The 25,000-nt window shown below is 32.7% G+C and overlaps 1 protein-coding gene across 1 annotated transcript in view; it reads left to right on the top strand.

The window, feature by feature from the left end:
• Nucleotides 1-25,000, top strand: part of LOC137651096 (protein sax-3-like) — a 745,749-nt gene that overhangs the window by 530,831 nt on the left and 189,918 nt on the right. Inside the window, 2 exon segments of the mRNA XM_068384236.1 lie at nucleotides 7,830-8,099; nucleotides 11,094-11,579. Coding sequence (XP_068240337.1) covers nucleotides 7,830-8,099; nucleotides 11,094-11,579 — 756 coding nt within the window.

Below are 25,000 nucleotides of genomic sequence, written 5' to 3'. Positions count from 1 at the left end.
CCTGGAACACCTCTCCCTGAGGAGGTGCATCGTGTCACACACTTTAGGGTAGTGTAACCATAGAGCTAGTAGGAGAGGTAGCAGAGGTGGTGGATGGAGCTACTCACAAGTACTCGCTGCGCAGAAAGGGCGTGATAAGGTGCATTTCCTCAGAGCGAGGTGTGCCATGAATTTCTGTGTCCAGGGCTGTGGTGGCCTATGTGGTAACGTCTCCGCCTGGTGATCGCCAGACTGGTATTCAAGTCCGGTCAAAGTCATTAGTTCCTTTGGTTGTTGCAATCTTACCATCCTCGTGGGCTAAGGATGGGTGGTTGGAGAAGCCTATAGGTTTACCTGCTGAGTCATTATCAGCCTTGGCCTGGCCCTCCCTGGTCCTAGCTTGGGTGGAGAGGGGGCTTGGGTGCTGATTATATGTATATGTATTTTCAGTCTCTAGGTTATTCTCCTGCTTGATATGACAATATCACTGATCTTTGCCTCTGCCATTCATGGGCGACCTTTAAACCTTTAAATTGTACTACGATGGAAAATTAAAAGTTCTTTTTCATGTTTTTACTATGATAACCATTTTAATCTTATTATTATCATTATTATTATTATTATTATTATTATTATTATTATTATTATTATTATTATCCTTAATTATTATTATTATTATTATTATTATTATTACTTCCTAAGCTACAACCCTAGTTGGAAAAGCAGGATACTATAAGCCCAGGGGATTATATAGTATTTATTGAGTATTTATCATAAACACTTTATATTTACAAAGAATTGTTGGCTCAATACATCCCTTATACATTCCTCCCTGCATTTCCTTGACAGTTCCAATATCTTCCCACCCTTTTTGCACATACTCATCTGCCTTTCTTCTTTCAGCTATCCGATACCTTTTCATCTCTGATATTCCATTCATTAATCCAGAGTCTTTCATTCCAATTCTCATCTAACCATTAGTTTTGCTTTCATATGCTCTCCACTTTAAATTTTTCATTCAGACTTTTTACATAGTTTCAGTATATTCACTTCTGTACCTCAAGAGTCTACTTCAACTATTTCACTCTCCGATCATGAAGTTTTTGATCGCATTATATAACGATTCTTTAAAAAAAAATTCAACTTCCATTACGTATTGAACATGTCTTTGATATAAAAATCCAGTTATTGAGAGAGAGAGAGAGAGAGAGAGAGAGAGAGAGAGAGAGAGAGAGAGAGAGAGAGTGCCTATTCATTCCGCAATATTCACAGAAAAAACTTGGACAATAATTTAACGATTTAGAGACGTTTGAAAATGACCAAATAAAAACACTCTCATATTTTTATGACATGAAATTAGTTTTAGAAAATTGAAAACTAAATTACCTTAAAATAAAAGTATATAAAAATAGATGTCATCGCCTAAATTACGATGGTATTTTTTTTTGGGGGGGGGGGGTCTGCCTTTAATTTTTGGGTATATATATATGACCCCCCAAAAAAATTGAAAATTGAAAAAATAAATAAAAATCTTACCTTAAAATTACAACGGTATTTTATCATATATATTTTTTTTTTTGGGGGGGTGGGGTGTCTGCCTTTTACTTTTAGGTTTATATATGACTTGAATAAATAGAAAATAAAAAAAAAATGTTACCTTAAAATAAAAGTACAAATAAATGTCATCGCCTAAATTACGCCTAAATTACGATGGTATTTTCTTTTGTCTGCCTTTTATTCTAATTTTTTTTTTGGGGGGGGAGGTTAACAGGGTCTGACTGTTAAATGAAAGGACGAAGAGAAGGAAAGGGTAATTAGTGGAGTGGGTGTATGTTATGCTATGCAGATGATGCAATTTAAGAGTGTTATTATATGCAAATGACGTAAAGTCTTTGTAGCCAAAATCAACCGAGCCTACAAGGCACCGTCTGGCAAGGATATTCGAAAGGACGACACGTCTTCCTCCAGTATCCTTTCGGTGTAGGAAAGGGCTTCCTTAAATGATAAATAACTAAAGGATATCCTCGTTTTCGTAGCAGCATATACTGATGCCTGGTGACTGAAGGTTACCCAACTTACGAACATTCGACTTGCAACTATTCAACTTACGAACATTCGATTTACAAACATTCAGAGATACAAACACAAATCCAACTGAAAATAACAAACTTAAGATAAAGAAATACAGTAATAAAACAATATTATATCTAATACAATAAGCTTCCTTAAATATCAAATGATTACTAAGTGACATACTACAAATTTCCATTTTATACATTAACTTTATATCATATAAACGTATTCAGTGTTGTTTTTTGGGCCCATCTTTCAAATATATCTAATTGTTAAAGTCACTGTCAAAGGTTTTAATTTTTTTAATGATTCTCCTGTAACCTTTGAGAAAGATGTTTGTGTATGTCTTACTAAATCGTAATGCATGTTAAAAATGTCTTTAATGTAGAATATATTAAATGGCGAATGTAGTATAGTTCCATTTTCAATAAATGAACCATTGTTTATTGTGCTATGCAACTCACCTATTGGAAATGTCACTTGCTCCAAAATTGCAGCAAATTGTTATATGTTGAACAGGCTGACATGTCTTTTAAAAGTTTATATATGAAATATCTGCTTTCATGTTACTGTTTTTGAAATATTTAAATTTTAATTGTTCATTAGTTCTCATATCCTTTATTTATTTCCGTATTTCTTTCCCTCACTGGGCTATTTTACCCTGTTGGAGCCCTTGGGCTTATAGCATCTTGTTTTTCCACAAAGGTGTACCAACCATGTGTCACACAATTGTACATAATTCCTATTGTATATATTATGCTTGTATCTGCGCTCTTCCCTCGCACTAAAAAGAACCGGAATGATCATGTCTCCGGTTTTGCTCTGAACTTTTTCTGTCCCTCGAACATGCCATGTCCTGTTGCCTTGCCGTTTTGTATATAAAGAAGAGTGTTCCTTAATATATAAAACGGCAAGGCAACAGGACATGGCATGTTCGAGGGACAGACAAAGTTCAGAGCAAAACCGGAGACATGATCATTCAGCTAAAAAGAACCTGAATGATCATGTCTCCGGTTTTGCTCTGAACTTTGTCTGTCCCTCGAACATGCCATGTCCTGTTGCCTTGCCGTTTTATATATTAAGGAACATAAAACGGCAAGGCAACAGGACATGGCATGTTCGAGGGACAGACAAAGTTCAGAGCAAAACCGGAGACATGATCATTCAGGTTCTTTTTAGTGCGAGGGAAGAGCGCAGATACAAGCATAATATATACAATAGGAATTATGTACAATTGTGTGACACGGTTGGTACAAAGGGTTTTATCTTAGCTAATAATAATAATAATAATAATAATAATAATAATAATAAAAACAACAACAATAATAATAATAATAAAAACAACAACAACAATAATAATAAAAAACACAACAATAATAATAATAATAATAATAATAATAATAATAATAATATGCCGGACTTGGTTTCGAGACCAACTCAAGATTGATAGTGTTTTTGTACTGTCTGCAACATCACCATCCTTGTCAACTAATAATAGGGGATTTGGGGGAGCCCATATGTCTACCTTCTGAGTCATCAGCAGCCATTGTCTTGCCCTCCTTGGCCTTAGCTTGGGTGGAGAGAGGTCTAGGGCGCTGATCATATATACGAGTTTGTATGGTCAGTTTTTAGGGTATTGTCCTTGCCTTTACCATTCATGAGTAGTCTTTAAACCTTTAAAAAGAACATTTACTTGTAAAGATATTTAAGATTAGTTAAATTATCGATCAAAATAAACTTTAAACGACCACATATACAAACATAGGTAAAAATATACATGCGTACAATAACAATGTCCGCTAACTGTATCTTTCGTGAAATTTGTTTGCTACTTTACTTTAAAAAGAAGTAAAGATATATATATATATATATATATATATATATATATATATATATACAGTATATATACATATACATATACATATATATATATATATAGATATATATATATATATATATATGTATATATATATGTGTATATATATATATATATATATATATATATATATATATATATTTACATATATAATACATATAAATATATATATACATATATATATTATATATATATATTTACATATATAATACATATAAATATATATATACATATATATACTATATATATATATATTATATATATAAATATATATATATGTGTGTATATATACACACATACACACACATTATAGATATAATATATATATATATATATATATATACATATATGTATATATATGTGTGTATATATATAATATATATTCATATATATATATATATATATATATATATATATATATATATATATATATATTTATATATATATCATGTATGTATATATAATATATATATATATATATTTATTTATATATATTACATATATACACACACATACACACACATGTATATATATATATATATATATATATATATATATATATATATATACATATATTAAACAAAATCTTTACACACCATTCACTGTACTTAAAAGCATTCAATAAACGAAAATCTATAAATGGTTATGAAGAAATAAAAAAAAAAGGTAAACACAAGAAACCTCCAAAGACCTTTCTTTGAAAGACATATCCTAAAAAGCTAATCTTTATTCGAACTGGCATCAAAGAGAACACCAAAGTAAACCTGAGTAAAAGGTTAACTTTTTCATATCCTTTTCCCTATAAGGAAGGAAAGAAAATATAATTAGTGAATGGATGAATATTCACCCCACAGATCACCTTTCAAATCTCTCCTCTTCAAATAAGGGTTGTGGTGGCCGATGTGGCAACATCCCCGACTATAGTCCATTTCTTTTAGCGAGGCAGATTTGCACCGACTCGCAGCGGTGCCCTTTTTGCTCGGAAAAGTTTCCTGATCGCTGATTGCTTGGACAAGATAATTCTACCCAATCAGCGATCAGGAAACTTTTCCGAGATAAAAGGGCACCGCTGCGAGTCGGTGCAAATCTGTCTCGCTAAAAGAAATGGACTATAGTGAATGCCAGACTGGGGCTCGAGTCCCGCTCAGACCCGTTAGTTCCTATGCTCACTGCAACCTCACCTTGTGAGCTATGAATGGGGGGTTTGAGATAGCCTATAGGTCTATCTCCTGAGTCATCAGTACCCATTGCCAGGCCATCCCTGGTTCTAGCTTGGGTGGAGAAGGGGCTCGGGTGCTGAGCATGTAATAATAGTGTCAGTCTCTCTCAAGAATCACCTTTCAAATCCCTCCTCTTCAAATAAGGGTTGTGGTGGCCGACGTAGTAACGTCCCTGACTGGTAAACGCCAGACTGGGGTTCGAGTCCCATTCAAACTAGTTAGTTCCTTTGGTAACTGCACCCACACCATCCTTATGAGTTAAGGATGGGGGTGTTTGGGTGAGCCTATAGGTCTATCTGATGAGTCTTCGGCAACCATTGCCTGGCCATCCCTGGTCCTAGCTTGGGTGGAGAGGAGTCTTGGGCGCAAAATAGTTAGTTCCTTTGGTCGCTGCAACCTCACCATCCTTGTGAGCTAGGGATGAGGGGTTTGGGGGATCCTGTAGGTATATCGGCTGAGTCATCAGTACCCATTGCCTGGCCCTCCCTGGTTCTACCTTGGGTGGAGAGGGGGCTTGAGCGCTGATCATATAATAACATGCTCAGTCTTTAGGGCATTGTCCTGCTTGATAGGGCAATGTCACTGTCCCTTGCCTCTGCCATTCATGAGTGGCCTTTAAACCCTTAAGTATTGCGAGATAACTATGTATTTACCTTCAACAATTACTTGAAAAGAGTCTTACTCTGGTTCTACATTTATCTACTTTTATCGACTTCTGTTCTCTCGCTCTTACTCTAAATTTCCCATCTAAAAGCCTCTGGTGTTATAAGGTGAATAATAAAATAATGTTTGTAAAATATATCTGGCAGTATTAAGAAAATAAGGATATAAAATGGTGGCTTTTTTAATGACCAATTTCATTTTTGGAGATTCATGGATTTTCTTTCTACATTTTGATTAAAAATAGCTTGGGTAACTTTGTTCCATGTTGTTTTTATCCATTCTCTAGATATTTCTGAGTTTCCCAACAGTACGCTGTATATAATATATATATATATATATATATATATATATATATATATATATATATATATGTATATGTATATATATATATATATATATATATATATATATATATATACTGTATATATGTATATATACATATACATCATATATATATATATATATATATATATATATATACTATATATATGTATATATATACATATACATCATATATATATATATATATATATATATATATATATATATACACACACATAATATTAGATATATATAATTTTGGTGGAAAATATCAGGAGGTAATTATCCTCGGCGACAAACAGGTATAGTGTAATTAATCTAATTATCAAGTAATTGGCTCTCTCTCTCTCTCTCTCTCTCTCTCTCTCTCTCTCTCTCTCTCTCTCTCTCTCTCTCTCTCTCTCTCTTGATTCTTCAATGAAATTTTATTGTGATACATTTACCAACAGGTTTTCTTCCAAGGTCTATTGAGTTTATTGGTAGAAAATTAGAACAATGTTCATTTAAAACGATAGATAACTGTGATGTAAAAGAATATGGGCAAAGAAGAACTAGTTTCCCAACGTATACAGCCTAGACAGTTGTGGAAGTAATTCAGGTAACAAGACAATACGTATAAAGGGAAAAAGGAATGAGGTGAAACTAAATTCTAATAGCGTAATCTTATTACGGTATGACAATGAAACAATCTCCGACAGATTTTGTAGATTTGAGAATAAAGCCCCCAGAGGAATACTGAGAGTTAAATGGCAGGACAGGATTAGAAATGGATCTATAAGAGAGACTATTCAAGTGCCATATGTGGATGAGATCGTGGTGAGGGGTAGATGGAGATGGTTTGAGCATGCTTTTCGCCCTCTCCTAGAAAGATTAGTTACCTAAATATTTAACTGGGCTCCACGAGGCACTAGGAAAGTTGGATCACCCACGCCTACATGGCTGAGGACTATGAAGCGTGAAGTCAGAGAGGATGAATGGAAAAGTATTGAATTAAAAGCTCAAGATAGAGACGACTGGCGAAATCTAACAGAGGTCCTTTCCTTTAATAGGCGTAGGAGGAGATGATGTTGATGATGATGATGATGAAGCTTATTACAAACATTTCTAAAATGCATCATATTTGAAATTAAAGAATATGCTGATTCGAGTATAATTTAAATAACGCATGTATTACACTGGCCTCCCAAGAGAAAGTCAGTGTCCATTTTAACTGGGATTGTGGCAGCTTATTACAAACGTTCCTGCCTGACGATCTGTTGGACTAGGGTTCAAGACTCGCTCAAGCTAGATAGTTTCTTGTGGTGTCTGCAACCTCACCATCCTTGTGAACTGGAGATGATGTGGGGTTTTGTCTGCTCCTCTAAGGCACTGTTATCATAATATACCATAATATAGAGGACATTTCGTTATATAATGATGCAAATAAGCTTATTGTTTGCATCATTTTATAAGAAAAAATGCTCCATATACTAAATGTTTTTTACTGTTTATTTACAGGCTCATATTCATTTTATTAAGTTTTATAATATGTAATGTTTATTTTCATAATTTTCTTCATGTAACGTCTCTCAAGTGAAACGACCTATAATCTAAAATATCCTCTTATATTCTGTAAGGCTTATCATCATCGCGTTCATGTGACGTCTCTCATGTGAAAGAATCTTTATTCTAAACTACCCTTCACTGCTCTTTTCCAGTTCGTCCTTTCTTCGTCCGTCTACCTGGCGACGTAACAGGAGTGACGGGAGGAGAAGCGGTGCTCCACTGCAGGGCAGGTGGGTCTCCCCGCCCACATGTCGTGTGGCGTCGTCACGATGGACGGATGCCAGTCGGACGAGCCCGGCTCAATAACTTCGACTCGTCGCTGAAGATCACCCAGCTGGCAGTAGAAGACGCGGGCGTCTACATATGCCAGGCAGAAAACGCTGTGGCTACGGTGGATGCCAACGCTACGCTTACTGTGTTTGGTGAGTTCAAAGGATGAAATCTAGGGTTGTGGTGACCTGATTGGTAACGTTCTTGACTTGGTGATCGCCAGGCTGGGGTTCGAGTACCGTTCAAAGTCGTTAGTTCCTTTTGTCGCTGCAACCTTACCATTCTTGTATTTTAAGAATGGGGGGATTGCGGGAGCCAACAGGTCTATCTGTTGAGTCATCCACAGCTATTGCCTGGCCCCCCTGATCTTAGCTTGAGTGGAGAGGGGGATTGGGCGCTGATCAAACACATTACATATATATATATATATATATATATATATATATATATATATATATATATATATATATATGCTGAATATATATATACACATATATATACTGTATATATATACATATATATATATATACTGTATATGTATATATATGCATATACTGTATATATATATATATATATATATATATATATATATATATATATGTATATATATATATATACTGTATATATATGCATATATATATATATATATATATATATATATATATATGTATGTATACAAATATATATATATATATATATATATATATATATATACATTATATATATATACAGTATATATATATATATATATAATATATATATATATATATATATATATATATATATATATATATATATATATATGGTCAGTCTCTAAAGTATTGTCCTCCTAGATAGGGCAATGTCACTGTCCCTTGCCTCTGCCATTCATGAGAGGCCTTTAAACCTTAAGTACTATGATGATTGAATTACTCAAAAGTACAAATATATCATAAAGCAGTTGTTAATAGAATTACAAGTCATTTCAGAAAAGTTCCATATGGTCAAATGGACTTTGTAGTAGGTGTTGAAATCAATTCTGATCCTCACATTTTGAAACATCGTGAGGTACATTATAATTTCACGTGACTACTCAAAATAAGATTAAATATCTAGGACTTTTCAACATTCTAGTTACAGGCCACATTTTCTATAATTCCAAGTGGCTACTTAAAGTCAAGTAAAATATCTAAGACCTTTCAAAATACTTATTACAAGTCAAATAAAATACTTAGCACCTGTCAAAAATCTAATTAAAAGTCAAATAAAATGATTAGCACCTTTCAAATCTCTAATTACAAGTCAAATAAAATGTTTAGCACCATTCAAATTTCTAATAACAAGTCAAATCAAATACTTAGCACCTTTCAAAATTCTAATTACACGTCAAATAAATACTTAGCACCTTTCAAAATTCTAGTTACAAGTCAAATCAAATACTTAGTACCTTTCAAAATTCTAGCACCTTTCAAAATTCTAATTACACGTCAAATAAATACTTAGCACCTTTCAAAATTCTAGTTACAAGTCAAATCAAATACTTAGTACCTTTCAAAATTCTAGCACCTTTCAAAATTCTAATTACACGTCAAATCAAATACTTAGCAACTTTCAAAATTCTAATTACAAGTCAAATAAAATGCTTAGTACCTTTCAAAATTCTAGCACCCTTCAAAATTCTAATTACACGTCAAATCAAATACTTAGCAACTTTCAAAATTCTAATTACAAGTCAAATAAAATACTTAACACCTATCAAAATTCTAGCACCTTTCAAAATTCTAGCACCTTTCAAAATTCTAGCACCTTTCAAAATTCTAATTACAAGTCAAATAAAATGCTTAGTACCTTTCAAAATTCTAGCACCTTTCAAAATTCTAGCACCTTTCAAAATTCTAATTACAAGTCAAATAAAATGCTTAGTACCTTTCAAAATTCTAGCACCTTTCAAAATTCTAATTACAAGTCAAATAAAATGCTTAGTACCTTTCAAAATTCTAATTACAAGTCAAATAAAATACTTAGCACCTATCAAAATTCTAGCACCTTTCAAAATTCTAATTACAAGTCAAATAAAATGCTTAGTACCTTTCAAAATTCTAGCACCTTTCAAAATTCTAGCACCTTTCAAAATTCTAATTACAAGTCAAATAAAATGCTTAGTACCTTTCAAAATTCTAGCACCTTTCAAAATTCTAATTACAAGTCAAATAAAATGCTTAGTACCTTTCAAAATTCTAGCACCTTTCAAAATTCTAGCACCTTTCAAAATTCTAATTACAAGTCAAATAAAATGCTTAGTACCTTTCAAAATTCTAGCACCTTTCAAAATTCTAGCACCTTTCAAAATTCTAATTACAAGTCAAATAAAATGCTTAGTACCTTTCAAAATTCTAGCACCTTTCAAAATTCTAATTACAAGTCAAATAAAATGCTTAGTACCTTTCAAAATTCTAGCACCTTTCAAAATTCTAGCACCTTTCAAAATTCTAATTACAAGTCAAATAAAATGCTTAGTACCTTTCAAAATTCTAGCACCTTTCAAAATTCTGGCACCTTTCAAAATTCTAATTACAAGTCAAATAAAATGCTTAGTACCTTTCAAAATTCTAATTACACGTCAAATCAAATACTTAGTACCTTTCAAAATTCTAGCACCTTTCAAAATTCTAATTACAATTCAAATCAAATGCTTAGTACCTTTCAAAATTCTAGCACCTTTCAAAATTTTAATTACAAGTCAAATAAAATGCTTAGTACCTTTCAAAATTCTAATTACAAGTCAAATAAAATACTTAACACCTATCAAAATTCTAGTACCTTTCAAAATTCTAATTACACGTCAAATCAAATACTTAGTACCTTTCAAAATTCTAGCACCTTTCAAAATTCTAATTACAATTCAAATCAAATGCTTAGTACCTTTCAAAATTCTAGCACCTTTCAAAATTTTAATTACAAGTCAAATAAAATGCTTAGTACCTTTCAAAATTCTAATTACAAGTCAAATAAAATACTTAACACCTATCAAAATTCTAGCACCTTTCAAAATTCTAGCACCTTTCAAAATTCTAATTACAAGTCAAATAAAATGCTTAGTACCTTTCAAAATTCTAGCACCTTTTAAAATTCTAATCACGAACCACATTTTTTTTTTTAATTCACAGATCCCCCTCAACTGATCTCTGGCCCAACTGACATGGCGGTCATCGTGAACACAACCACACGCCTTCCATGTTACGGCAGGGGAACGCCCACGCCCATCCCGGTATGGATGCACTCATCTTTCCCCCAGCAGCCCCTGAGTCCCGGTTGGAAAGGACAAGATGCGCAGGTCGCCGACGACGGCACGCTGTCCTTAGCAAAAATCGGTTCTAAGCAAAGGGGGTCCTGGACTTGTTCCCTGGTAAGCGAGGCGGGTGAAGCCCACGGGCGAGCTTGGCTCACCGTGGTCAATGCGAAGGATACTCCTCCGCCTATCATCAACATGCCTCCTGCTAATCAAACGCTTCCGGCTCGCACGCACGCCACGTTGCACTGCCGCGCCCAAGGGCCTCCCATGCCTACTCTCTCCTGGTACAGGGGCACGGCCCCTGTGCGTACCGATGGGAAGAGGGTGACCGTCAATAAAAATGGGGACCTCACCATCACCAGTAAGTTTAGTTCTAGTTTTATTACTCGAGTTCTAAGCAGTTTTTTACCCTTTTTTATATAAATACAATTACAGAAGCTTATTTTTTACCTTTTACTTGACCTTGACCTTGAACTTCGACCTTAAGATGTATTAATTCGCGTAGATTTTCATACACTCAAATATGAACCAGGTTTGAAGTCTCTGTAACAATAAGGTCCAAATTTTTCTCTTTTTTTACTGTATAATTACAATTACATTAGCTTATTTTTCGACCTTTTACTTGACTTTGACCTTGAACTTCGACCTTAAGATGTATTAATTCGCGTAGATTTTCATACACTCAAATATGAACCAGGTTTGAAGTCTCTGTGACAACAAGGTCCAAATTTTTCTCTTTTCTTATTATATAAATACAATTACAGAAGCTTATTTTCGACCTTTTACTTGACCTTGACCTTGACCCTGACCTTCGACATTAAGATGTATTAATTGGCGTGGATTTTCATATACCCAAAAATCAACCAAGTTGCAAATCTCTGTGATAACAATGTCAAAACTTATGGCTGATTACGTGACTTCGACATTTTGCTTATACGTGACCTTTACCTTTGACTTTGTTCTTCCAAAATTTAACAATTTCCAGCTTTTTTACATAACAGTTAATACCTGAAATTTTTTTTAGCCTACGAATGAAATTATGGCTAGGAAGCTGTTCACGAACAAACAAACACACACCTCCTACCGACTTCGTTGGCGTAGGTAACATGATAATCCGACTCAAGTTCTCAAAGAACTGGTGGTCGTGAGGGATTATAAATGTCAGTAACTACAATCTAATTTTTCACACTTTTACAAAACGTAGGATAATCAATTTTTTCCTTACTACGTAAAAAATCTCTCTCTCTCTCTCTCTCTCTCTCTCTCTCTCTCTCTCTCTCAAACTGGACCGGCGTCAATGACCTTAGATGTCAGGATGCCTGAAAACTTTAAATCAATCATTCATTCATTCTCAAACTGGAATTGAAAATATACACCACTCAATGAGGCAATTTCTATACATGCAAAATAACAAATACATGGAATAGACTTCCAGCGGATGTAGTAAACAGTAACACGGTAAACGAGTTAAAAAATAAGTTAGACAAGATCATAAGAACTCTCTAAATGCTTAAACTAAATCGCTCTACCAAAGTGCAAATGGAGTCTCCGTGGATGGACTCAACAGTCTTTGAAACACCCAAAATCCTTGTAAATCTCTCTCTCTCTCTCTCTCTCTCTCTCTCTCTCTCTCTCTCTCTCAGATGTAGTAAACAGTAACAAGGGAAACAAGTTCAAGAATAAGTTAGACAAGATCATAAAAACTCTCTAAATGCTAAAATTAAATCGCTCTACCCAAGTGCAAATGTAGTCTCCGTGGATGGACTAAAAAGTGTTTGATACACGAAAAATCCTTGCAACTCTCTCTCTCTCTCTCTCTCTCTCTCTCTCTCTCTCTCTCTCTCTCTCATTACTACCTATTTAAATTCCTACTGAATTCTTAAACCGCTGAATATGTAAAGCCGAAATTCAGATTCCCCAACTTATTACTATAATTTTTACCACTAGTAGTAACCAACTTTGTAGACTTTCTATTTACTTCAAAGGCAAACTTCAGGAAATCCTTTCTGTTTACAAAATTATACTCCATCCATATTGAGGTTATTATTATTATTATTATTATTATTATTATTATTATTATTATTAGTTGTTGTTGTTGTTGTTTTGTTGTTGTTAAGCAAGCAACAACCCTATCTGGAAAAGCGGGATGCTAGAAGCCCAAGGGCTCTAATAGGGAAAAATACCCAGTGACGAAAGAAAACAAGGAAATAAATCAACTACGAAACTAATGATTAATTGAAATAAAATATTTTAAGAACAGTAACAACATCAAAACAGATCTAATATATAAACTATAAAAAGAGACTAATGCAGCCTGTCCAACATAAAAATATTTACTTCAAATTTGAACTTTTGAAGTTCCATTGATTCGATTACCATAATGTTTTATTCTATAAAATTGAACAAGATATCAGTGTCTGGCAGTCATATAAAGATTTGGCACACTCCCAAATGAAATAGAAAAGTTGGCAGTGAGAGATATGATTTTACAATTCTTTTTAATAATCCGTTTACTTTGCACAAATGAAGTGCCATGTTTATATTATTATTGTTATTGTTGTTGCTGTTGTTAATTATTATTAATATTATCATTATTATTATTATTATTATTAATTATTAATTATCAATGATTAACCATTAATTATTAAGTATTATTATTATTATTATTATTATTATTATTATTATTATTACTTGCTAAGCTACAACCCTAGATGGAGAAGCAGAATGCTAAAAGCCCAGGGGGCCTAACAGGGAAAATATCCCAGTGAGGAAAGGAAACAAGGAAAAATAAAATATATTTAGAATAGTAACAACATTAGAATAAATATTTCCTATATAAAACTATAAACACTTTAACAAAACCAGAGGAAGAGAAATTAGATAGAATAGTGTGCCCGAGTGTACCCTCAAGCAAGAGAACTATAACCCAAGACAGTGGAAGACCATGGTAAAGAGGCTAGGGCAAATACAAAGTCGTAAAGATGTGACATTATTTCCATTACTTGTAGTAATAAATTCAATTTATAAAGAATCATCTCTTATATCCTGATTATTCGCTTAGTGTTTTACAATAAGTGTTGTGACATCGGATTTGTTTTATTTACAATAAAATAAGATTACACATAATTTGAGGTGGTATTCAAAAATTAACCTTTACTGGAAACAGATTAAATGGCTTTTAGTGATTATGGAAGTGTGTGTGCTGAATTATTCAACTGAATTAACCTGAAATTTAATATCCATTTTTTTAGCATTGTACAATAACTGTTGTGACATTGGATTTATGTTTTCTTTGCAAGAAAATAAGATATGGTTCTTTTCTTACAATTAATGTTTTAATTAGACATTATGTGAGATTATATAAAAATTCACCTATATTGGAACCAGATTGCATGGCCTTCAGTGATTATGCAAGTATGTCTGCTTAATTATTCAACTGAATTAACCTGAACTTTAATATCCCCTTTTTTGTAACCTGGCATAACATAAGACATGGTTCTTCTTTTCTTACAATTTATCTTGTAATTAGACATATGATATTATATAAAAATTAACCTTTATTGAAACCAGATTAAATGACATTCGGTGATCATCAAAGTATGGCTGCTTAATAATTCAAATGAATTACCATGAACTTGAATATCCCCTGTTTTGTTTAGCCTGGAAACGGTCAAAATGTCCCATGACTATCACAAACACAAAATATAGATTCAACGTTTATGATACTCGCAACTCAACAGGATTTTCATTAAAAATTCACAACAAGTATTTGCAAAACAACGTTTTTATCCAACAATGTATTATTCAATGTCCCGAGTGATCATAGTAAAAAGAAAAATTACGAAAGAAAAAAATATGATTTTATGAATCAGAAAAAAAAAATATTTAGGATGATCTTATCCTAGGTATGTGAATGAAATTTATTAATTTGAAGCCGCACATACATCGATTTTCCCCTTTTGAAGTAATAACCAAAAATAAAAAAAAATATACGATTTTATGAAACAGAAAACAAAAATATTTAGAATGTTCTTATCTTAGGTATATGAATGAAATGAATGAACATTTTGAAAGCCTCACATACATCTATTTTCCCCTTTTGAAGTGATAACCAAAAATAAAATTACCAAAAAAAAAAAATATTTTTACTATTTTATGTAACAGAAAACAAACATATTTACTAATGTTATCTTAGGTATTTGAATGTAATTCATGAACATTTTAAAAGCCTAACTTACATCAATTTTCCTCTTTTGAAGTGATAACCAAAAAAAAAAAAAAAGAAAAGAAAAAAATATTACTCATATCGTTTATTTACTTCCTTATTTCCTTTCCTCACTGGGCTATTTTTCCCTATTGATGCCCTTAGGCTTATAGCATCTTGCTTTTCCAACTAGGGTTGTAGCTTAACTAGTAGTAGTAATAATAATAATAATAATAATAATAATAATAATAATAATAATAATAATAATAATAATTTGTAGCAGAAAACAAAAATATTTACTACGTTATCTTAAGTATATGAATAAAATTAATGAACATTTTATAAGCCTCATATACATTAATTCTCCCCTTTTGAAAGGATAACCAAAAATGAAATCCACCATAAAAATTCTTTCTACAACATTTTCAGGATGAATAAGTCTACAAGTTTTAATTTATATATAGGAACGATATTCTGTTAGTCCCTCTCTATGGGAGAAAAAAAAATAAAGACTACAGTGGGGTTAAAGAGAAGAACTCACAAAAGCATTTGCAGGTGACGAATTTCACACGGCTTGATGTGAGAGAGGTCGTAGAAGAGGAGGGGAGATGGATTGAGAGAGAGAGAGAGAGAGAGAGAGAGAGAGAGAGAAAGAGAGAGAGAGAGGTATGTGGAGTAAGGGGAAAGTATGAGGAAATTGAGAGAGGTATGTGAAGGCTTCTTTTATGAATGATTTAGATGTAAATGTCTTGCTATATGAGAGAGAGAGAGAGAGAGAGAGAGAGAGAGAGAGAGGGGGGGGAGTTCGTGGAGCAAGGGTAAGGTATGAGGAAATTGAGAGAGGTATGTGAAAGGATTCTTTTATGAATGATTTATATGTAAATATCTTGCTATATGAGAGAGAGAGAGAGAGAGAGAGAGAGAGAGAGAGAGAGAGAAGCAAGGAGGGTGTATGAGGAAATTGAAAGAGTTATGAGAAAGGCTTGTTTTATGAATTAATGAATTCCAGTAGTTGTCAATGTCTTGGTATCATATGAGAGAGAGAGAGAGAGAGAGAGAGAGAGAGAGAGAGAGAAGCAAGGAGGGTGTATAAGGAAATTGAAAGAGTTTTGAGAGAGGCTTGTTTTATGAATTAATGAATTCCAGTAGTTGTCAATGTCTTGGTATCATATGAGAGAGAGAGAGAGAGAGAGAGAGAGAGAGAGAGAGAGAGAGAAGCAAGGAGGGTGTATAAGGAAATTGAAAGTTATGAGAAAGGCTTTTTTATGAATTAATGAATTCCAGTAGTTGTCAATGTCTTGGTATCATATGAGAGAGAGAGCGAGAGAGAGAGAGAGAGAGAGAGAGAGAGAGAGAAAGCAAGGAGGGTGTATAAGGAAATTGAAAGAGTTATGAGAAAGGCTTGTTTTATGAATTAATGAATTCCAGTAGTTGTCAATGTCTTGGTATCATATGAGAGAGAGAGAGAGAGAGAGAGAGAGAGAGAGAGAGAAGCAAGGAGGGTGTATAAGGAAATTGAAAGTTATGAGAAAGGCTTTTTTTAAGAATTAATGAATTCCAGTAGTTGTAAATGTCTTGGTATCATATGAGAGAGAGAGAGAGAGAGAGAGAGAGAGAGAGAGAGAGAAAGCAAGGAGGGTGTATAAGGAAATTGAAAGAGTTATGAGAAAGGCTTGTTTTATGAATTAATGAATTCCAGTAGTTGTCAATGTCTTGGCATCATATGAGAGAGAGAGAGAGAGAGAGAGACAGAGAGAGAGAGAGAGAGAGAGAGAGAGAGAGAGAAGCAAGGAGGGTGTATAAGGAAATTGAAAGAGTTATGAGAAAGGCTTTTTTTATGAATTAATGAATTCCAGTAGTTGTAATGTCTTGGTATCATATGAGAGAGAGAGAGAGAGAGAGAGAGAGAGAGAGAGAGAGAGAGAGAGTCTACTCGATGATTTCTTACTGAGAGTTCCACTAATTAATATATGCTCGTTTATATTTGAGTAAACTTGCTTCTAATTAGTTACTCGTGTTTTGATATCAGGATTTTTTTCTTCAGCCTTAACCAACGCAATTTAAACATACATTTATACATACATACATATATACATCTATATATATATATATATATATGATATATATATACATATATATATATATACTGTATATATATATGTATATATATATGTATATACATATATATATATAAATATATATATATATATATATATACATATATATATATATATATACACATATATATATGCAGCGGTCTTTAGTCCGCTGCATGAAAAAGCCTCAGTCATGTCTTTATTCCTGTCTGGGGTTTATATATATATATATATATATATGCAGCTGTCTATAGTCCACTGCAAGACACTGGCCTCAGAAATGTCTTTATTCCTGTATGGGGTTTGGCCAGTTTTCATCATTACGCTAGCCAACTGCGGATTGGTGATGGTGGGAGACTTTTTTGTGATCGCTCCCAGTAAACCAACCTAGTTGGAGAAACCCTGACTAGTACAGCTTTGATGGTCGTGGCGATACACAAACCCTTTCACCACTTTAAGGTATCCCCACTCCGAAAGGGATGTGTTTTTTTACATTTGTTAATGTTTTTAAAATATTTTATTTCAATTTTTCATTACTTCTTATATCGTTTATTTATTTCCTTATTTCCTTTCCTCACTGGGCTATTTTTTCCTGTTGGTGCCCTTGGGCTTATAGCATCTTGCTTTTCCAACTAGGGTTGTAGCTTAGCTAATAATAATAATAATAATAATAATAATAATAATAATAATTCTCTTACAAGAAAGACATCTCACAATAATTCTCCTCAAGTTTATGCTACTTTCAATTAGGTCCCCGCCACTACCAACCACCTCCTAGTTTAAAGTACATCCAATGTATTTGGAATGTTCTACCTGTTTCAAGTCTATATCACTTAGCTTTCTTTTGTAAACAGAATAGCTACTATTAAAGTGTTTATAGACCATATCCTCACTTTTGTCCATTTTCCCCTTCAAGAATCCCTAGCCCATCTGAGCCTCTCTAGGATTCCTATGCAATTGCTCGTTTTCGCTAACTACCAAATTATCTGCATATGCAATTCCCATAGATTTTCATTCCTAATCCCTTCACTTTGTAGAACCGTATCCAGCACGGAAAGTGGGTAACTATCTATCCTTAATTAAACCATACACAAGTTTAAGCATTAATGTTTTATTTCATTACTCCAGTTGTTAAATATTCTGTTCTGTTGTACATTAGTTTAATAAAATATCTTCGCATTACCTCTCCACCGCTTTCCCAGTATCTTTATTATTATAATAACAGCATGAAACTATTCTGTTACTCACCAATCTTTCAATATTATTCGTATTCTCTCAAGTATTCTTTCAATAATTTTGAACAAAAGCGGTTTGTTTGATTCTTTTATAACTACCATTTTCTATATTACTTCCATCTACTTTTACACATTTGTCATTAAACATTCTTTCCTGGCATTTGGTATTACCATGTATATAATTTCTACCATCTGCTTTAACACATTTACTACCAGACATTCTTCCCTGGCATTTGGTATTACAATTTCTATAATATCTAACATCTGCTTTAACACATTTACAATCAGACTTTCTTCCCTTGTATTTGGTATTACTATTTCTATAATATCTACCATCTACTTTAACACAGTTACTACCAGACTTTCTTCCCTAGCATTTTGTATTACTATTTCTATAATATCTACCATCTACTTTAACACATTTACAATTAGACTTTCTTCCCTGGCATTTGGTATTACTACTTCTATAATATCTACCATCTGCTTCAACACATTTACAATCAGACTTTCTTTCCTGGCATTTGGTAATAATACTTCTATAATATCTACCATCTGCTTTAACACATTTACAATCAGACTTTCTTCCCTGGCATTTGGCATTAATACTTCTATAATATCTACCATCTGCTTCAACAAATTTACAATCAGGCTTTCTTCCTTGGCATTTGGTATTACTATTTCTATATCTACCATCTGCTTTAAAAAATTTACAATCAGGCTTTAATCCCTGCCATTTGGTACTACTACACCTTCTCATACTTGCCCCCTAACAGCTGATCCATTCCTCCCCCAAATGTACCATGTACCTTCGATCCTTCAATTTGCACCATTGTTGGGCTGGAAGATTATCCGTTTTTATTCTACTAATAGCCTTCTTTACTGCCATCTATTGTATCTCCAAACTCTCCACCTGTTCCAGTCCCCATTTTTCATTTACTGTGTTTCAAAGATGGTTACATTGATCTAGCCATATTTTTTGTATGGCCTTATCTTTATGCAATATATCTTTATAACTATTTGTGATATATACGTAAATGTAATTCTATATACAATATATGTGAATATATACATGTATGTATGTATGCATGTTTGTGTGTAAATATATGTATGTATGTATATATTTATATATATATATATATATATATACATATATATATATATATATATATATATAATTTAAAAGTTCGTTCCCTTTTCTAAGGACTGAAGCTATTATTATATTCGTACATTCATATTCCAAACCAAATATTTGAAAAAACGAGCTGCTTTTTTCAATACACGTTTATCTTTAAAAATTCACCGAGACAAAATATAATTCAAAAGCAGAATCCGAGAAATCCTTCGAATTCTAAACCGTTTAGGCCAAGCAGGCATCGTGCTTAAGAACATAACGCCATTAGGCGTCAATTTTGCATTTTCTATGAGGACATTCTAATTTATGCCGAACGAAAGAGCCTGAAAGATCGATACTATAAAAAATGCATCCAAACCGTCAGATGGAAATGTTCGCCAGGAGCGAATTATTTACGTGACACATTCAATTTTGCAAGGAGAAACACAGATGAAACGTTCCGGTGAGTAAAGACGCAAGTTGGAAATGACTAACGTACCTGGAATGCTCAACTTGAAGAATGATATAATTGTATCGATCAAATGGAAAGAAATGAGAGACCGGGAACATTACGATTGTTCGAGGGAAGTTTTAAATTCTAAAATTTGCATTTGTTATCCTTTAAATTCTAGGATACTTAAGGATATGCGCGAAGATGTAGCTAATACTTGTAAATGACCAACGAGCAAGCAATCTCGAACATTTATGAAAGTCATGACGTACCATAAACGTTTGTGATGGATCAAATAGCACATGCAATTGGAAAACAAATAAGATGAATTAAATAGCACATTTAATAGGAAAAGGTTCATGCATGATCAAATAGCACATACTGTAGGCGAACGTTTATGCGAAATAAAATTACACATGCAATAGGCAAACGTTTATCCGGGATCAAATTGCACATGGAATAAGCGAATGTTTACACAGGATCAAATAGTAGTTATAAAAAACGAAAGTTTATGCAGGATCAAATAGTACTTACAGTAAGCGAACGTTTATGTGGGATCAAATACCAATTACAATAAGCTAACGTTTACGCATGATCAAATAGCACTTACAATAAGCGAACGTTTACGGATCAAATAGCAATTACAATAAACGATCGTTTTAGCGGGATCAAATAGCAATTACAATAAACGAACGTTTTAGCGGGATCAAATAGCAATTACAATAAACGAACATTTTAGCGGAATCAAATAGCAATTACAATAAACGAACGTTTTAGCGGGATCAAATAGCAATTACAATAAACAAACGTTTAAGCAGGATCAAATACCAATTACAATAAGCGAACATTTACACAGGATCAAATAGCACTTACAATAAGCGAACGTTTACGGATCAAATAGCAATTATAATAAATGAACATTTTAGTGAGATCAAATAGCAATTACAATAAACGAACGTTTTAGCGGGATCAAATAGCAATTACAATAAGCGAACGTTTACGCGGGTTCAAAGAACACTTACAATAAGCGAACCTTCACGGACCAAATAGCATTTACAATAAGCGAACGTTTATGCGGGATCAAATAGCAATTACAATAAGCGAACGTTTATGCGGGTTCAAAGAACACTTACAATAAGCAAATCTTCACGGACCAAATAGCAATTACAATAAGCGAACGTTTACATGGGATCAAATAGCACTTACAATACGCAAACATTTATGCGGGATCAAATAGCATAGCATATGCAATAGGCGAACATTTATGTTGGAATAAATAGCACATGCAATAGGCGAACGTGAGGGATCAAATAGCACTTACAATAAGGGCACGTTTATGCAAGATCAAATAGCTCATGCTATAGGCATCGTATAGGATGACGTCCCACAAATGAATTATAATATAGGGCTTTGAGGATGCAATAAATCATATCAACATACTTGGTATCTGAATAACGTCTCTTCTCTAGTTATGAAAATATGAAAATATTTTTGAACGTATTTTTTAGCTTATTACAATAATTGAAGAATTAGATTATTCAGATCTTTCACTCTTGAAATGTATTTGGTACGGGTATGTGAATTCATATATCCATTTTACAAAGCTATAAGGAAAATTTCACATATAAATATGTAACTTTTTAAAAGAAATTTAGTCATCACTTACATATATATACATACATACATTATATATATATATATATATATATACAACAACAACAAAAACACCCGTTCCTAGTCCACTGTAGGACAAAGGCCTCAGACATGGCCTTATTCATGTCTGGGGTTTGGCCAGTTTTCCTCACCACGGTGAACAACTGCGGATTAATGACGTAATGACATAGCAAACCAACATAGTATGGGTGGCTCTAACTAATGCAGCTTTTCTGATCATGATAATACACGAACTTTCATCACGTTAAATTATCCGCAATCAGTAAGGGGTGTGTGTGTGTGTGTATATATATATATATATGTGTGTGTGTGTGTGTGTATGTATATGTACAGAATATATATATATATATATATATATGTGTGTGTGTGTGTGTGTATAAATATATACAGAATATATATATATATATATATATATATATTATATATATATATATACATGTATGTATGTATATATACAGAATATATATATATGTATATATATGTATATATATATACAAAATATGTATATGTATATATATAATTATATAATTTGTGTTTTATAGGAATATGTCTGGCTTAAAATGTTTTACTAAGAAGAGAGAGAGAGAGAGAGAGAGAGAGAGAGAGAGAGAGAGAGTGTTAGAAGGATAATACAAGACGTAAATTCATCCAGGGATGTCGTGAATGAAATCCCTAGACCGCAATAGGCTCTCTCTCTCTCTCTCTCTCTCTCTCTCTCTCTCTCTCTCTCTTTCTCTCTCTCTCTCTCTCCCTCCTTTGCTTTACTTATAAAACTATTTGTAATGCGTAGAGTAGTATAATATGAAGTTTCGCCAGGTAATCCGTCTTTTCCTATAAAAATGTTATGTAGCGGGACCGTACGTGTGTGCGTGTGTGTGTGTGTGTGTGTGTGTGTGTGTGGGTGCGTGCGTTTGTGTATAGGATTAATAACTAGGATAAGGGATTCATGCATCTTTTATATTTGGCTGGATATGATGTAGGTTTCGAGAATGCATAAATATTTATATATATATATATATATATATTATACATTATATATAAATATATATATATATATATATATATAAATATATAACTTTATATATATAAATATATATATATATATATATATAGTTATATATATACATATGTATATATATATATATTTACATATAAATTTACATATAATATATATATATATATATATAACTATATATATATATATATATATATGTATGTATATATAGATAAATATATTATATAAATATATATATATCTATATATATACATATATATATATAACTATATATATATATATATATATATATTTATATACATATATATACATACATATATATATATATATATATATACAGTGAAAGGGTTTGTATATCCTCACGATCAGCATACCTGTACTAGTCTGGTTGGTTTGCTGTGAGCGATCAGACAGAAGTTTTCCACCATCACCAATCTGCGCTGGCCAGCGTGGTGATGATAACGGACCAAATCCCAGACATGAATTATTGACATATCTGAGGCCATTGTCCGTCAGCTCACTAGAAACGTCTACATTTTCTTGATGTTGTTGTGTGGGTGTGGGTGTTATTTCTATTTATCTATATATACATATATGCATACATATATACATATACATGTATAGAAATCATGATTTGTTGTTCTTGTGTGTAGGTGTGTATTTTATTTCTATCTATCTATACGTACATACATTCATACATACTTAGGTGATAGTATGTATGTATGTATATATGTATATATATATCTATATATATATATATATTGTGTTTGCTATTACGTGGGTAAAACTTATATCATACAAATACATTTATCAGTTTAAAACTATCCGGCATTCCCCTCAAAGACCTGCACCTTCCAGACCGCCACGAATGAGCGAAATGGTGTTATGAAATAGTCGTAATTTAACGTCCATAAAGACAAGAGAAACCCTGAAATATTTACTACGAGAGTAATAACAACCCTCTGTGTAGGATGTTAGATAAGGGATGGAAATATTAAAGGAATGCACCCAGCGCCCATTCCTCAGGCGTGATGGCATTCCCACCCCTATCGAAGGAGTAATTAAGGATAGAAATAAATTAGGTACACGCGCGATGAACTACTTACGAAATGACCAGAAAAGATTTCGAGCAAGTGTTAGGAAAAGGGAAACTGCTCTGGAATATATTACCTTGCTTGAGGGTACACTTGGACACACTATTCTATGTATTTTTCTTGATATTTTGATGTTTTTTATAGCTTATTATGAAGGATTTATTACAATGTTGTTATAGTTCTTAAAATATTCTAATTGTTCATTACGTCTCTTGTAGCTTATTTATTTCTTTATTTCCTTTCCTCACTGGGTTACTTTTCCTGATGGAACCTTTGGACTTATAGCATCTTGCTTTTCGAGCTAGGTTTGTAGCTTATCAAGCAATAATAATAATAATAATAATAATAATAATAATAATAATAATAATAACAATAATAATAATAATCTGGGAAAATGGTGAGACGAAGCAAGAAACTGGATAATTGGAAAATAAAGAAAATAAAAGTTTAGGAATTAAAATACAGAGAAATGTAATGACCTGAAAAGATTTGGAGCAAGTGCTGGTAAAGGTGAACTGTACTGAAATATATTATCTGGGGAAATGGTGAGACGAAAGAAGAAACTAGATGAATGGGAGAAAAAAAAGAGAAAAAAAAAGGTTTAGGAATTAAGATAAAGAAATGTAATGAACGAAATAAGGAAATTGGGGAGAGGGTTATGTGGAGAGAAAAGAATAAAATGTTAAGAGTTTCAGAAAAAGGGGAGAGAATTGTCTGTTCTGCAAGAGTTGATTATATAAGGATATTGCATTTTTGAATAAAGTATTTGGCAAAAATGACAAGAATATTTGCATATTTGCATATGTCAGCTGTGTTATTTTTTATTATGCTTTTTATGTATGTTACCATATGGACACGAGTCGTGGTATGACAATTAAACAATATCCAACAGATTTGTGGAT

The sequence above is a fragment of the Palaemon carinicauda genome, chromosome 1, assembly GCF_036898095.1.
Source record: "Palaemon carinicauda isolate YSFRI2023 chromosome 1, ASM3689809v2, whole genome shotgun sequence".
Classification (NCBI taxonomy): domain Eukaryota; kingdom Metazoa; phylum Arthropoda; class Malacostraca; order Decapoda; family Palaemonidae; genus Palaemon; species Palaemon carinicauda.
This window is presented reverse-complemented; position numbering and strand designations above follow the sequence as displayed.